At 39.0% G+C, this 17,747-nt stretch overlaps 1 protein-coding gene across 1 annotated transcript in view; it reads right to left on the minus strand.

Moving 5' to 3' along the window:
• Positions 1-1,975: 1,975 nt before the first annotated feature.
• tox2 (TOX high mobility group box family member 2) overlaps positions 1,976-17,747 on the minus strand; it is a 90,960-nt gene continuing 75,188 nt past the window's right edge. Inside the window, 6 exon segments of the mRNA XM_040007757.1 lie at positions 1,976-6,980; positions 7,660-7,808; positions 7,891-8,289; positions 8,291-8,302; positions 11,409-11,489; positions 16,905-17,135. Coding sequence (XP_039863691.1) covers positions 6,938-6,980; positions 7,660-7,808; positions 7,891-8,289; positions 8,291-8,302; positions 11,409-11,489; positions 16,905-17,135 — 915 coding nt within the window. The 3' untranslated portion in view covers positions 1,976-6,937.

Genomic DNA, 17,747 nt, shown 5'->3' on the forward strand with positions numbered 1-17,747 from the left:
ACAAAAGGCAGTAAAGACATCTTCCAGCATAATAGTGCATCATCTAGCATTTAACTGTGGCTATCGTTGCAAAAGAAGCTCAGATTTCTAAAAGATCAGAGAGATCTGAGCTGATGTCTTAGGCATGCTGACGAAAAAATGGACAAAAATTAAAAAGGAAAAAAAATTCCCCATAGTTTTTAAAAAAGAGATTCTGGGAAATATTTGCCATTATGAGTCACGAATTGCACACAGCCCTCATCTGCACTGATAGTTACTTGGTAAAATTATACATATACTTCGTGATAAAAGCATTGAATAAATGCTCAATTTTCTCTGCACAAAGAAGCAAGCTGTAAAAAGTTATTTTTCTGCAGTCGCATTGTGTTTGAAGTCTGTTGTTATCAGTGAAGTGGGGAAAAAAGAGTGGCCAAAAGAAATATCCTATCATTAAATTTATTCAAAAGTGTAATAAAAGAAATCACATAAACGTTTAATGAAGAAGCATGTCTGCAGCCTGCAGAACAGCTTGGGAAAAGACATAGTATGTTTAATCATACTAACTACGATTTAATTGGTTTGAACATCAAATTTCAGTATGAGAATGTCATAGTGGTTGCTGATGTTCCCTGAACAACAATATTATGTTCTTGTTATTTTTCATAGTCAAATTATACATTTAGACTTTAGATAATATAAAAGTATTTATGTCTATATTTTTAACTAGCTTACTTCATACTCCTCAGTAGATTACCAGAAATACTAGTCATTGCATACTAACCATGTAGCTATTTCATCTTGAATTCAGTCAGATTTATCCGATTAAATGGGTCAACAGAACAAACTAAAGAAATTATTCATATAACTGTGGGTGTAATGTAACACATCTGTCTGACCTTCATCGTTTGATGGCAGCTTCAGAGTAACGATAATACGAAACACAATACATTACATTAGCCAATGCTCAGCCAATAAAATCAGTGGTAAACCCTGTCAAAATATTACATGCAGTATATTGAATATGGTGGGCTGGACAACCTTGTTCCATTTTGCAGGATCTTTATTTTTCCCATATGTTGCATTTGATAATTACACGTTTGAAATGAGCAGTGTTTCTTGCGAGTGTATCACAGCAATGGTAAGATAAGTAAATCACTCTAATGTATAGTGATGCTATGTTTACTGTATATTGGCAAAGCATGTTCCACAGATTGGTTGCTATGGTGCTGATTTTAAGAACATAACTCCTTTTATACCAACCAAATGCTAGGACTGTCTATTATAAAACATGCCAAGATGTTGCACTATATAGAGTTGAATCCTTTCCCAATCTCATCATCAGACTTATTTTAACAGTGTTACATGCCATGTGCATGACAGACCCGAATACCTATCTTCCTAAGTAACTATATTGTATTTTCATAACAAGCCTTTAATCCCAAACATCTGGACAGGAACCTTATTACAATAACACAACCGTTTCTTTCTGACACTCTCTCCAGCATGCAGTTATTAGAGGATCTAAGGTGGAGCATGTGTGGGCGATATTGCTCAAATAGAGCAGCTGCAGTGTTTAACAAACATCTAAAATGACTGCGTATGTTTGGTCGTCTTTCTGTGGTTCCAGTCTGAGGTGATCCAGGGCATAAAGGGACTTGACTTTCACAGACGACAGCAGTGGTGATGAGAAAATAGTTATGTGTGCGGTTCTTGATCTGACTCATCTCCACTTCAAGTCAAGACTTAAGAAATGCTGAGATGAAGAAATGTGAAACTTTATTATTTTACCTCTTAGTCAGTGAGAACTGCGGGTTTTTTACAGAGATGAGGGTTCTTGTCCCACAGCCAAATGAGTGGGTGGGACTGGGGGACAGGAACTTTGCTACCTATCAAAAAGGGTGTCATCTGGACACTATTGACTTAACACTCTAAACCACAATGTTCACATATACACAAAAATCGAAAGTGCAGTATGAGCTTTGGTACATCCCTTTTCCGTTGCAGTTTAATAGAATCATGTGTAGGAAATATGCATTGTCTGAAATGAATTACACTGTGACAGTGAACCAGATCTGCAACAACTAAGTTTTTGGTCACTCTTAGATTGTGAAACAAGCAATGGACAAATGTATCAACAGTGATCTGCTCCCTGTTGATACAGTGAGCAGATCAACAAGCATGCCTTTTAAGTATCCATGTTGCATTTGGAAATAGAAAGCAAAAAGTCTAGTGTCTTACATTTGAAAATTAAAGATAATTATTTAGATCTGTTTTAGTGTTATACATACCAGACAGAAATATCTGCCTTCCAAGGTACTAAATCTTCCACTGTTTCATTAGTTAGTTGACATAATAGACACATTGATGTTAAATGGCTAATTACTTCGGAAAAGACATGGGGTGTTTATTAATTATTGGAGTTGATTTTTATTCATTAGCAAGTGGCAGCATCATAAAACAAATTTTCAACAGATTACTGCAAATATTTAGCTTGGCTATGATGCAGTAACAGTAATAACTGTGTAGTTTTTGCCATATAATGTCATGAAACCCACTTACAAGGTGTGAGGCAACGTTGCTAAATTGATATTGATACATTTAAATTTGAGTTAATCCAATCATAGTGAGAAACTCTTCCTCACCTGATGTATCACAATGAGTCTGAGGGGAATTTTAGATTTTTAAAAAATGAACTCATTATTTAACAGATATATGCAACCCGTTGAAACATTTGTTTGTAATATTGCAAAAAAAAAAAAAAAAACAGACAGGAAACGGATAAAATTCGGTCACCACAAGACCTACCGAAGGGTTGCTAAAACTGACATAGCATATATGCTGGATTACGTAAATGTCTACAGGTGTGAAACCGCAAGTATGCTTTGTGCCTCACCTTTCTGATATATGTTGTAGCCCCATGTTTGCTTTAGTGTTTTGTGCAACAGCATGAAGCTGATACTTGGGTGAACCAACTCAAAAAGAGCTATCTATACACGTTTGTTTTGGGGGTGTTTTTGGCAAATTTTTAGTGTTTGATTACTTAGAAAAAGCACTTTAGCTCTTTTTTTGTAAAGAAAAGCAGAATAATTAGAAGATTTCATGTTAAATTGTTATTCGCGAATTATGCAGGAAATCTTCTGTTTTGTAGATTAACCAACACATTTTGTGCAGTACAGTCAGCATAAAAAAGAAACCTTAACTGATTCTCAACACAAAGCGAAACTCATTTCTTGTTAAAACCACCCACATTTCCTGCTGTTTGTTTCTCTTACCGCAGCACCAAAGTTGCAACTGAAACATTTTGTCTATATGCTGCAGTGGCTGGTCTCTGAGGGTTGGTGTGTTTGGAGTTCAGTTGCATGTAAGCGTTTCGTTTAACCATAGTACTGACCTTCTCACCTGTATCAAGCTAAACTCAAAGGACAGAGGGAAGCCAGTATCATGGAATCAGCTTCACCCCTCCCCCTCATTTAAAGTACACTGGTAATGAGCAAATATAGAAGAATTTTAAACCTAACAGGGGAATTTTACAAGTGTGTTGGTGATGAAAATTTTCCATCGCTGGCTATTCTCAACTTGCAGTCCAGGCTTTTTTGTAATTTAATAAAGAAAACAAAAGTTAATGCATGTACGGTGTGTTTCTAGCACTAAAAAACACTGGGTTATTTGGATCATAAAATATTTGAGGACACTGCACACTTCTGTCCATATTGTCTGTCTTTGCATTTTTGCATGCAAAGATACTTTTGTGGTAGTTTTAACCTTTTGGACGACACATTAAAGATAAACTTTTTCTCATCACCGTCTACTAGATGGATACCACACTGACCCCGTCTTTGTCATCCTGCCTGCTGTTACTCATATCATCCATTTAGTTGCAGCAGTGGTCTTTTCAAATCAATGGAAACCAACAAGACTGCTGCACTCACCTCTTCTCAATGGCATCCTCCACCATAAATTGTTGCCTTTCATTCTCTGTTGGCCTCATGACTTTGACTTTGGGATGAGGGATGGGATTAAAGGAGCTGATGGAAGTGTCAAATTGATATGGTCTTCTAGAAGTATTTACTACAGTATTACTTCAGACAGTGATTGCAAGCACAGACTGAATTCACAGTAGAGCAGAAACAGCCTATTGTTACCACACCACTTTTGTATGCACAAATATACCTACAGCTAGAGAGGCAACACCCAAACATAAAAAAGAAGAAACACGCTTCCATAAGAAGATATTCATACGAGCACAAGACTGCGTGCACACAAAAGGCACAGAGGCAAGTCTGTGTGTCTTCACCCAAAACCTCTTTTATCTGACACTACATTAAGAATGTATGACTGTGATTTTCATATAATGTGTGTCATATCACAAAGTGGCAGGTTTTCCAATTGTCCAATAATGATCTATTTGCCAATTCAATACTACTGAAGAAGAGACGGCAGGCAGACATAACATGAATAAAACATTGAATGAAGGGATCATGACAGTTCCATTTCAATCTTTCTTCCCCTCTCTCATAAAGTCTCTAAGAAGACTTGTGTGCAATTGGGGTAAAATCAGCACTTGGACGGTTGCCTGAGTTTGTATGCACATTGCATTCCTCTGTTCTCTTTATCTCACACTAGACGCCTACGATGCACTACTTTCACAAGCAAACGTCTTCTCGCATCTGCTCTCTTGTTTGTTAAAATAGTTTACTGGCAATATCAATGCTGGCTGGTGCACACTGTATCCATGGTTAATTAGTTGATGCCATTGGAGGCCTGAGTTGAATGTAAATTTAGGATACAAATATGTGACCTTCGGTGCAAATGCAGTGTACAGTACAGAAAGTTGGGGGTGTTTGTGATTTTTTTTAAATAACTATTACCACGTCTTCACAAAAGGTGTGATCATCTAATTAGAGAAGGAAAAAAAACAAAAAGAGAGACATTGAGTCCGCAGGGAAAAGAGCAGGCGTGATCACTTTTAAACTTTTTAGTCTTTATTATGCAGGTTTGAAATAAAAGAAGCATTGTGACACAAACCGATGCTGCTGGCAAGAAAAGAAAGGAGCAGCACCCAAAATGTAAAAAATAAAGAAATAATCATTGTTGTGGTCATCATCATTAAGTTTATCAAACCAAAGAAAAGAAACAATAAAATAAGAATAAAAATATACCTCCATCATAAGAAGCAAAGGTGATCTACTTTATTTTATAAATAAGAACCTGTCAAATGGCTGATGGGCAACTAGCAGAAAACAATATGTTGATAACCATTTAAAATATTTATCATTACTGGCTTTACAAATAAAATAACTACAATTGGCAGGGTTTTTTTTGTACACAACTTAAAATGTTATAGTTTTGCAGCAACTAAAACTGAAATGATGCTACACTTAAAGAGATAAAAACGAGATGTCTTGTCAGCAAAATGCATTTCTGTTAATCACACAAAAGTTTAAAAAAAGATGAGATCAACACAACCAAACACCAACTGGAAAGTTATAAAAGTCACCGTAATGTGGCTGTGATGGCTCCATTCACATATTTCATTACTTCACTTCTCATTGTAGAAGGACACAAAACTGACATTATGGTCAGACAACATAACAGAAGGGTGGGGCAGGCATTTTGAGGCAATTTTTTTTCACCTGCAACATTACATCTCATTTTATTTCACAGCGCTTCTTTCTCTTTTTCTATCTCTTTGCTCTCTATCTCTCACCTGGCTCTTTCCATTTAATGATCTGCAGGACACATATTGTGTATTCAGTTTTAGATTGAACTTTATTGGAAAAAAACACACCAGTGAGCACAGATTTAATGCAAGAATGAGAGTGTGAAATACTCCTCTGAAATCCAGCTGCACAAGGCTGTTAAAATTCACGAGAAAGACTCGACGCCCGAACGCTGAGACACTCCTGCACACATGTGTCCGTGCATGTACGCACATACATACTCAGCCGCACACGTCATGAATGTGGTACATTCTAACGTCCAGGCATGCATGCGCCCACAAACCCACACACACACGCACACACACACACACACACACACACACACACACAATGACTTACAGGTAATATTAAAGAAGAAACAAATCTATCTGGACTTCCAATTCCCAATTTGATCCCATAAAAGTGATATTTACAATCACACTGTGACAGCTCATAGACCTCAACAGGTCTTTAATATTAAAAAAAGATTCTTTTTGTTTTGTTTCTCTTCCCCACCCAGACTTTTGTATTAATTTGCAGGCCCTTAAGCAAAGCTACGATAACATCAAGGCCTGCTAGAACCTACTAAATGTTAATATTTCTCTATAGAACAGGGCCCATCGCTTACTGGCAAAAAAAGAGGAACGGTTTTGCAAGCCAGAAATAAATAAAACAGCATCAATAACAACAAAGAAAAGAAAAAAACAAATGGAAAATAAAGCGATTAAAGGAAAGGAGTATTTTTCTTTCTTCTCGTTCTAATTAAAGCTGGATGGGGTCCCTGAGGGGACTTTATGGTGACACACGAGAGCAGTGCTCTGCAGCCCGGCCTGTATCAGAGAGGGGGCAGAGACACACAACTCAGAAGGTGGGAGAGGGTCGGGTGGGTAGGGCGTGGGGGGAGGCTTTATAAGTGCTTGGCAAATTTCAACAGCAAGAGGACTGCTAATACATTAAGTGGTACAGACAGTAGTCATCAAACTCTGTTCACAAGTTCTAGAAACTGAGAAAAATAAAAAATTACACTGACAAAAAAAGGTGGTGACGTGTGTGACTGTGTGTGTGTGTGAAGCGGCATGTGTGTGTTTGCATGTGCGTGTGTGTGTTTGTATGTCAAGTGTACACTGCATGTAAGTGTGCACGTCAGAAGAAGAAGAAGAAGAAGAATGGGAGGGTTGGGGGAGGAGTGGGGGAGTGGAATAGGGGATGAGAGTAGACTCCTCTGTGTCGTTTTTGTCGACAGAGTATCATCTTCAGTTTCAGGTGAGGTAGAGTGGCTTGTCCCTGCCTATCATGTTGCCACTGGAAAAAAACAAATAAACAAAAACAAAAAAAAACGGAAAATCAAAAACAAAGGCACAGTTTAGATTATGAGTCACACTCTACAACTCTACAAAATAGAAAGGAAGAGGGAAATCAGAGGTGCATTTTTCCTTGATTGCATGATCGTTCCCTGGTGGTGATCATTTAATTTTTCTTAGTTTGTTTCTCAAAACAAACCCTCTTAATGAAATAAAAATTGCACTGTAATTGAGCATGAACAGCACTATTGACTTACGATATCTTCCAGTGCTGCAGGGCTGCGCAGTTTGCCAAATCATTTAGTATAATAAGAGTGAAAACTTGTGTTTGGAACTTGTTTTTTTTCTCTTCTTTATACTGCTGTCTGACAAACACATGACAAGCTCTATTATCTCACCATTACCTCTACAGCTGTCACCCCCGTCTCAATGGAACAGAGCTGACAATTTTCAACACTTACTTTGCAAAAGCAGTGGAAGAGACATCTGCCATAGCTATAACTATACTATAACTTATTTCTGCAGGAATTCTGGTCTAAGGGCAAATGCAACCTAAATTATGAGGTAAATATGGTGTCAAATTCCATTCTTTAACTGAGGCTTTTTACCATTAAATGTAATTAGTTTGCCTGTGTTCCACATTTATTTAACACAATATGATGTGAAGAATTCCCACTGACCTGCAGTGGTTGCCACACTCCCGATTGCAGTATTCATTGTCCCAATCATGGGTCTGAGCCACTCCAGGGCCTGGACCAGGGCCAGGAGCTCCTGGAGACTGGGAACCCCCAATGCTCTTCTGGTACTCTGACTGGAGGTGGGAAAAACCCTATAGGGAGTACATTAAAATTAGGCACACATCTTAAATTATAATCTCCTAGCAGCAGACGTGTCTTAGTTTGTCGCTATACCTGCTGCCCTGGAGGTGGGGAGTGAAGAGAGGCCTGAAGCCCCATCTGGTGAGAGATGATTGACTGGGACTGGACCTGCTGCATGCGGATAGGCTGGTTGAGGAGTGAGCTCTGGTGCAGGGAGAGCTGCTGGTGGGGGTGAAGTGGTGGGCTGATCTGGAAGGAGGAAGGGGGAGAGGCACTAATGCTGGGCAGCATCTGCGATTGGCTGAGTGTCTGCGACAGAGTGTGGCGAGGGGCGTGTCCTGCATAGCTCTGCAGGTCAGTAAGTGGGAAGGCCCCAGGCCCCAGGTATGGCGATGTCGGCTGGGGAGGAGGTGGCACACTGTACAGCGGCGGGTTGCCTGGCATCATATGTGGAGAAGCCTGACTTGTCTGGGCACTTTTTGTCTCCACAGGGGTCATTATATGTCTTAAAGAGAGAGAAAATCAAGAACAATGGTTACACTCCATGGAACAATGTGTTAACTCTTATGGCTTATTGCAGTGCAACATAGAACCCAGTATATATTCCTGGGGAAGACACTGAGCCTCGAGTTTACCAGTAATAAGCAAAATGCACAAGCTGTATATTGCAAATGACACCCCTACTATTTCCATAGGAATAAAGACAGTAAGTGCTACACTTGATTAATCATCATCAGCAAGTCTATAAAAGATGTATAAAAGCACTGTACAGTGAGAAAGATTATTCACACTATTCAAGACAGCTGCCAGTCATCCCAGAAGTGGACATCCCATCAAATATACCCCAAGGTCAAACCATGCAATGCAAGAGATACTTCTCAGAGTCTACAGGCTTCAGCGTGCTAAATGTTCAAGTTTATGGCAGTTTAATTAGAACAAGACTAAACAAGTATGGCTGGTATGGAAGGGTTTCCAGGAGAAAGTACTTTCTCTCTAATAAGAACATGGCTGCAATGCTTAGGTTTGCAAAGTTGCACCTGAACAAACCACAACTTCTGGAACAATGTCCTTGGGACAGACAAGACCAAAGCAGAGATGTTTGGTTTTCAAAACCCAAAAACAGCCGATCAGAAACACACCTCACACCAACTGTCAAGCACAGTGGTGTAGGGGTGATGATTTTGGTTTGTTTTGCAGCCACAGGACCTGGGCACCTTGCAGTCAGTGAGCTAGCTATTCTAGAGTCAGATGTGAGGCCATCTGCCTGACAGCTAAAGCTTGGCCAAAACTGGGTCATGCAACAGGACAATGATCCCAAGCAAAGCAGCAAACACCCAGAAAAAGTCCAGACCTCAACCTGATTGAAATGTTTGTAAGCACCTTAAGAGAACTGTGCATAAACAAAACCACACAAAACATCAGTAAAATGACGGTTGTAAAAAATAATGGGCTGAATTCTTTCCTTAACAATGTGACAGACTGATTAATACTTACAGAAAATGATAACATTCAAGTTATTTCTGCTAAAGGTGGTTTTACAAGCTACTGAATCATGGGGCATACTTAGTTATTCACACTTTTCCAATTTAGCTTAGTAAACAATGACATGGTGTCATATGTCATGTATTGCTGCTCATCTGAGGTTGTATAAATATTTTTAGAGCCTCCTAAGTCACAAACTGTTTTAGTATATCTAATGCGTAAAAAGAGTCTACCGTCCTCTTCACATGGCTGTATCGTTTAAAAAACACAGAGTACTCAAATTTTAAAGCATTCATTATTATGTTAAGCTATCTTTGCTTATTCAACCTATAGTTCCCACTCATTCTTCATTCTTTCTGTTTTTAATGTATTAAATCACCCAGCCCCGCCCATCTCCACTGCACTCACATGCAGCACACACACATCTGCTCTGCAGACTGTTCTGTCTCCCTTTTTTTCGTGGAGGAAAGTGTATGTCTATCTATGAAATGCATCCAGTATTTCTCATTAACTGTCGGACTGGCTGGAGTTATATGTGGTGGTTTGCTACTTTTTTATGGCTTCCATCCATCCAACTGAATCCCTGAAATAATCAATGGAACGGGAATGAATGGATGGATAAAGAAGAGAGACAGCCACATTCGCAGGGTCAAGTGGAAAATGAAATGCTAAAAAAAATGAAGTGAGGGGAGAGGAAAAGAGTGAGATAATAGATTTGATCTGTGTCAACTTGAGGCTTGCAGACATTTAAAGTTGTGTATTGCAGCAGAAGGATTTACAATAAACAACATTTAAGTTGAAAGATGGTTTGCAAATACTGAAACGAATACGATATTTAATATAAAGTGCACCTTTTAAAAATGTAAACTTTTTAAATTTTCAGTGTGGAGTTTTTTGGGTTGAAACAAACATGAGAGAAATGACATGGCATATAGTGGGTAGCTATGAAACTTTAGTTTGTCTTTTCTCCTCACAAACAAACTAACATGAGTCACAAAACAAAAAGGCAACAGGTGCACGCTTAAGAAGTGAATCTTTCAAATGAAGCTCCAATTACCTCCAATTCCACCCACCCCGATTCACTCTGAAAAGACCCCTTCATTGGTAATTAAAAAAAAGAGAGTCGTGGTGAATCATGAGATTCAGCTCTGCATTCAGATTGGCTGATCCTGAATGAGTGAAGGAGGGTCTGCAGGCTTATTTTAGTCAGTCAGATTTTTGACTGGCAATCTACCAGCATATAGTATCAATCAAGCCCCTGTATAGGAGCAATGACATGAATGTCTAATTGCAGCAAAGACAAGAGATGAGAATAGTCTTTTTAGCTGAAAGTATGCCACAGTGAAGAGGCTGATGAATTAACTATTCATGCCTTAATCAAGGTGCTTGTTTTCGGCCCATGAGCACGAGAGGAAGTGAGGCGCTGTGCTTAGTGGAGACAGGAGGAGGGAGGGGAAAGAGGAGGGGCTCGGTATATGCTAATGCAATTTAGAGTTGTATTTAAAAAAAACACAATGCAGAAAGGGAGAAATGAAATGCTGAACACCTAAAGACTGATATCCCTGTACCATCACGACTGTAGTACAGACAAACCAATGAGGAGTAGTCTAGCAGCTTTTTTAAGAAAATAATTAGGAATTGCTTTGTTTTTTACACAAGCATTGATAGAAATATGTTAATGTGCTGAGCTAAACTGTAGTAACCTGCATCAAAGAGAGAGCGGTAGGTGTGCGCAAACCTCAGGCAACACATTAGTGGCGCATCAGGGAGGACAGAAACACCAAGAGGATAGCAAATGACAGGTAATGTCCACTTCTACTTTTGCACATGCACAGCGATGAGCGTACACACGCACGCAAACACACACGCATGTACTATTGCTTTCCATTTCTCCCCAGCTTCCAAATCGGGTGTGTTTGAGGCCTAATTTTCACTGTTCTCCTGTGAGCACACACACAGGCTCCTTCTCTCTCTTACACATACACACACACATATATATGCACAAACATAGCTCAGTGCAGCTTGTGGACCCTTTCCATGGAACAAAAGTGAAAGGAATTCTGTCTAATTTATCATCCCTTATATCGCCGCTGACCCATGTATATCAAAGACGTGACCCCTGCTGTTACCTTGGAAACCAGACTGGCTCTGTAGGCGGCCAGGGCTTTCAGGTACTCCTTCTTAGCAGCCTCTGTTTTCCTCTTGTAGCTCTGCAGGAACAAACACAACAACAACAACGATTGATTACAAGGTGATGTGAAAGGCTAAAATGACCCTGTGGTCCACACTGACTGATGTGAATGAGATTTTGGGAGTCATGGTGTGATTGCGTGACCCGGCGGTGTACTCCATGATGAAAAACATATCAAATGCATTCACTTCCCAGTTATCAGGTCAGGGAGATTTGACCATCTGCATGATGTTTGCGTATCTGAAAGTAGTTCTTTTTCTTCAGAATATCCAGAATGAAATGTGCATAAAGCTTGTGCACAATAGCGTGAAAATAGTTTGAAATTCTGCTGAGTTAAATGAGGAGCGAGATGCTGTTTGTCATTTTGTGTACTGCTTTTCTGTCTCTTCCTCTATTAAGGCTGTTGCTCATCTCTTAATCAGAGCTGATGTCCCAGCAAATCATTCAGACGAGGGGGAAAAAAAATAAATAAAAGAATTCAAAACAGCATTAGCAAAGAAGCAATCTCAAGCCTTCTGAATGAACCTCAAATGATGCGTTAAGACAGGGAATTCGAATTAATGTCATCACATGTCACTCACAGGCTCTTTATGGCTGCCAGTGCCTTTGTGATGCAGGAAAAGCAAGTTGCAAAAAGTCCATCCTTAAATCGATAAGGAAGACTCAGATCTCAGCTCATCTCGGGAACGTTTTCATATAAAGGAGAATGTACGTTTGTGCGTGAGTAAATGCATCGGGTAATTACTGATCCTCAGCGAGGAGACTGTCTGTGGCTCTGTGGACGGGGTCATTTCCTTCAAAGAGGTGGGGTACGATAACCATTAAGCATTCATGCCTTGCCAAATGCGCATAGGCTGGCAGCCGCTAACACGTACAGTCGATAAACAAACAGACATACACAAAGAACAGCAAACAAACCGGGATGACGGCGGATACAATCTCATGCTCAAACAGCTGATGTTTATCCACTCATTCATCCTTATTTACAATATCATAATTGTTTTCCTTCTGTGATAGACACTTTGGAACAAGAATGGATGAATTAAGCACTCATCCAGACTTTAAAAAATAAAAACAAGCAAAAAAAATGATGCCCATGAGGAAATTCATTGAAAAAATAAAAAAATAAAAATGGGCTTACCCATCACCTCTTATAGACTGACAGACCCACGGTTGCTTCTTTAATAACCCAAACTACTCCCAGCAGCTTTAATTTCAAATTAATTTAACACAGCTAATGATTTGCGCAACGACGGATACTTTTAAATAAATTACCATGCCTAAGGATGTCTAATTATTCCAAAGTGGGCGGATTCATTAGCAATTGAAGCCGTCAAAGGCTGCAGGTCAGTATGAATAAAAAATAACAAAGCTGCAAGGAGAGAGCATATGCCTCTATCGTAATCCTGACACAGAGGTGTCCCGGCTGAATTAGCCCCTAATTGTACCTTAATGAAATGTTCTTGTTTGATAACCAGTTAATTACAGGAGACAATAACTCTGCACCCTGCTGACACTGAAGAGAGTGATTACTCTACGACTGAAAGACCCGACGATTGGTAAGAGGAGAAGTAGGAGGAGAGGAAGCAAACGGGAAGCAAAATGGAGGAGAAATAGGCAGAGGCACATTAAAACCAAAGAAAAAAAAAGCACAACGGTGTTTGAATACTAGACAAAGATGCAGAAAATGGACTAAAATAGTTGAATATTGCATGACAGATTTTTAAACTTAACACAGAGAAGGAGTTTATTATCTAAACATGCCATCTTTTCAAACTCACAGTGTTCTTTTCTTTCCTCCCTTTCTCCCTGGTACAAATCTACAGACTCAATTAAATAATACTAAGGTTTCTCCTCCCTCCTCCCCAAATCCATTATCACTGTTCCTCCCCATTGCAGTAAAAACTGAAAATTGATCTTAATCTTAAATAACAAAAACAAGAAAAGTGTTCTTTTGTGTTTCTAGGGCAGCTTTAACATGTAGTCACCTTGAGGGATAGCACAGCCCAAATAATGCATTGATCTTGCACTATAAAGCAAAGGCCTTTGGGAATTAAAAAGCGCTGTATAGTGTGCAAACTATGAAAACAGCTTAATAAAAAAAAGAAAATATGAACATAAACATGAATTTAAAAACAAAAAACAAGACTTTGTTCTGCCAAACCTAAGGGCGGCACTGGAGAATACACAACAACACAAGCAAAGTGGGAAAAATGCACACTGAAGCGTAACAAAAAGAATCACAGAAGGAACATAAATCACAACAATGAAACTTTTGATCGTTTCTTCAATAAACTACAGCAATAAAAAACGCTGCCTTCAGTGCACTTATGTGAATTTTGCTGCACTGTGTGTTTGACGAGCGCTATAGGTAATTGGAAACAGGGGCTGTGATCTAGTTAAAACAAAGCTGTGTGTAGGGGAAGGGTTGTGTTTACATTCTGGAGGTCCTGCATGGCTCCAGAGGGTCTGACTGTGACATGAGAGAGCACACCTCGTGGGTCCGAGAGAGACAGCCAGGACATGACAGCCAACAATTAAGTAAGTACATGTCTTGGATTTTTTTAGGCCTCTTGACACTTTGTACAAGCAAACATTTGACTCTCTTTAATAAAATCTCTACAGATACTGTAAATGTAACAACAGCACACAGCAGGATTCAGATCTACGGTTTGACCAGGTCATACCAAAACCTTTCATTTCTACTTTTTAAGTCATTACTTATAGCTCGCCTTTAACTTTTGGATAGAAGGCGTCCCATTATCTTCAAACACTCCTGGATATGATGCACAATTCTATTTTTTTCATTAGCAAATACCGCAGGCTGCCCAGTCCCTGAGGCAGCAAGCTAGCTCTCAGACTAAGCTAGAGGTGTAGCAGTTGTAATAATTTTCTTCTCCTGTAACACTGTGTTTGGCTTCCACCGAGCATATCAACTGGTCATTTCTCTAGAACACATTTTTGTCTTTACCTTTTTGCTCACTCATTAACTCTAGTTTTGCTTTAATGGTTTTTTTTAGGACAGCAGGACTCAAAATGCGCATTCTTCTGGTCTCCTTGGATGCAAAAATGCATTTTGACCGTAGATTCTGTAATGAAATTTGAGGGTTCTTGGACGTGTTTGGCATCAAACAGTTTTTGGAGAAAGTGGCAGTTGTTTGTAATCTACCCTACTTGAAGACAACCGTCCCTGCAGTGAAATGACTTATTTCAAATAATTTGGAGACCAATTTAAATCAGTTTGAAGGAGCTCTTTAGCTCTTGGTATTATGGCATCCTGTAAAAACAGAAAACCCAAAAACAGGACATTGGCATAAAATCTAGTTTATTCCTCAGAAGGTACAATACATGTGGGGGTTCACTTACTTTTGTATGTGACCAGTGTGTTTTTTATTTATTCAAATAACGAAAATGACTACCAAGCTCAAATTTATGTCACATTTATTCATTTTTTTTCAAGGGGGATCAAATGTTACCGAAAATGTTTAGGATACGAGCGCATTACGAATGCATTTTACTATTATATTACCAACCAGCAGATGTGAATGCAGTACGCTATAATGTCCTTTCATGAATTTATTTCATTATGAAAGACCAGGACAGAAATTTTAATGACTTTAATGAGGATTAATGTGCACTAGCTGAATTGGTTGTACTCTGTAAATACACGGTTATCAAGTTTATCCATTTGCTGGCCTGGAATAAATGACAGTGCTAGTCAGTGAGAATAATTAGAGCACTCACTGTGTTATTGCCCAGACAGGCTACTATATTTTATTCCATAATGACATCATTACCTCAAGTTAATTATGTGTCTTGCGAGGTGACATGTTTGATTAAACACATGAATGCACAAACAAATCAAAAAATTAACTGTGAAATGGCATGCTAAATGGCTGGATTTTAATGATGGAATTGCCATATTATTAGTTTTGTCTGTGCTCCCAGGTAGAGCTGTGAAGGACAAATGCATAAAGCATGAGATGAAGACAGACATACAGAGACAGAAAGAAAGAGAGTTGCATCTGCAGTGCAAAATCTAAGGTGAATAAGAAACCGGGACACGAGGGGTTAAGCAGCACAAACAATAACATTTCAGGAGAAGATGTCCTTGAGGCAAAACCAAGGACAAGGCAATTGCTAATCTTGTATTCCCAGCATGATCAAATCACCAGGCAACAGATATAAATAAAAGGACAGGAAATGAGGAATTCACATTCAAGGGTGTCAGCAGCGAAATGAAGATTCATGGTGAAGAGCCCTGGTGAAGGCGGCAAAAATTAACTGCAAATAAAAGGGACAGACGGCCTCCAAAGTCCAGCGTATGAAGTAGGTTTGGTGGGAGAAAAACACACATGCTAGATAGGGTCTGGTAGATGGTGGCTGGGGCTGGGGGGAATGGGCTGCACTTTGTCATGGAGACAGGTGCTTTTATTTGACACCCAATAGGCTGCGCCCTGACTGGATATTCTAAAAATATGAGTCTGCGCATGATCATCAGACTGTCTCGTTTTTCATTCATTTCACACCATCATTTGTTACCACAAACACACAGACAAAAAAAAAAACCTTTGACTTTGCCTGTTGGACTGGAATGTGGAAAATGAAATAGAGAAAATGTGCTGGACAGGAAACCTCTAAACTGCAGTACGTGTTAATGCAGTTTCATATGCACAGGTTGGGTTATAATAAAATCAAATTGACAATTCAGTTCAGGTAAATATAGCTGCACTGCTGGTGGTTAAAATCTTTACAAGTCCGAGTGCAAGAAAATTCACTTTATAAAATAAAAGCATAAAAATTTTTTATTTGCTTCACTCTCATGCAAGCTGCAATCACTCAGAGTGGCAGGTAGTTCTTTAATTTTAGAATCAGAATTACAAGTTTTTACTGATGCATTATTCAACTTTCAAAAAAACGGGTGGCTCATTATAATGGCGAAGCCAAGGAAAATTATCACCAGCTAAATAAAACTCAGTATGTCCATCAACAATTGTTGGAACCCAAAAGCAGATCTAGAAGGTGAGTGAATACTGAACTTGTAATTGTTAGGTAGGCAGACGCAAGCTGCTCAATGTGTAAATAGGCATCTGTTTTTCTTTGTTATGCTTTTTCTTTTTTCACAATTTTACCACGCTGGCATCATCCTAAAAGGTGATAGTAATGCATCGCAGCTTATTTCTTTTTCTCTCTTTTGTCTTTAAATGCTTTTCATTTGCAAGCTACATTTTTATGCTCCTTCTCCTACTTAAAGGATATTAACCTCTTGCCATCGGGTAGTCACAACTGCCACAAGGTCAAAACTGTTTCAGTTTTTATGGAGTGAATTTATAACTTTTGCAAGGTTTTTTTTTTTTTAGATGTTTGATAAACAACAAAAAAAGCTCTTTCCAGAACTCATAGTGTATATACATGAATATTAAACGAAGCCTACCTGTTTTTGCTCCTCTCCCAGACCATCCCACATGGAGGCTACTATTTTGGATACGTCTCCAAAAGTGGCATTGGGATTCTGTCCTTTAATGGCTGCCTGAGTGTCTCTGAAGAACAAGGCGTAGGCCGACACAGGCTTTGTAGGCTCGTTTGGATCCTTCTTCTTCTTCTTTTTTTGGGGTTTGGGCTTGGGCTTCATCATCTCCGAAGACGGTCGCTTCTCACCCGTGATCTGGAAGACCATCAGTGGCACAAAACAAAAAAACAAAACAGCTTATTGACACTGAAAGTGAGTCTACTAATTCGACTCGGAATGAATAATTGCATTGCTGATGAATGCTTATAGCGCTGTGCCCAGGTGAAACATGTAAGCTTCATTAAATCCTTAATTTCTTTTCTGTGTTCAATACCCAGTGTTTGGATATTGCAGCAATGATTCACTGACAGTAACAATTTACACACACAGACTCTGGTTGACAGCAGTTTTTCTCCCTGCCTTACTTTGTCAAAAATAACATCTGTTATTTGAATGTATCAAACCTTTTCAAATCTTTATTTTGCAGTTGTTCAGCAAGTCATAAATTCTGAATTTTCATGCTAGGGGTGAAAGGAATTTTAAATCGCCTGCTGTATCTGCTCTGGCTTTGATGTGGTCTCAGAATGAATTGGAGAGAGCAAATGGAATTACTTACTGATAGGAGAGATGGTAATCATTTTTATTCACACAGCACAGCAGAGATGTATAGGCTGGGAAATATATATTTTTTAAACTAAAGGATCCCCTTCTTGTTATACTGTATCACTGTGAGCTGGCAGTTAAATACACAGATGAATCTGAAACACT

Source organism: Simochromis diagramma, unplaced genomic scaffold, assembly GCF_900408965.1.
Source record: "Simochromis diagramma unplaced genomic scaffold, fSimDia1.1 OVJJ01000320.1, whole genome shotgun sequence".
NCBI lineage: Eukaryota > Metazoa > Chordata > Actinopteri > Cichliformes > Cichlidae > Simochromis > Simochromis diagramma.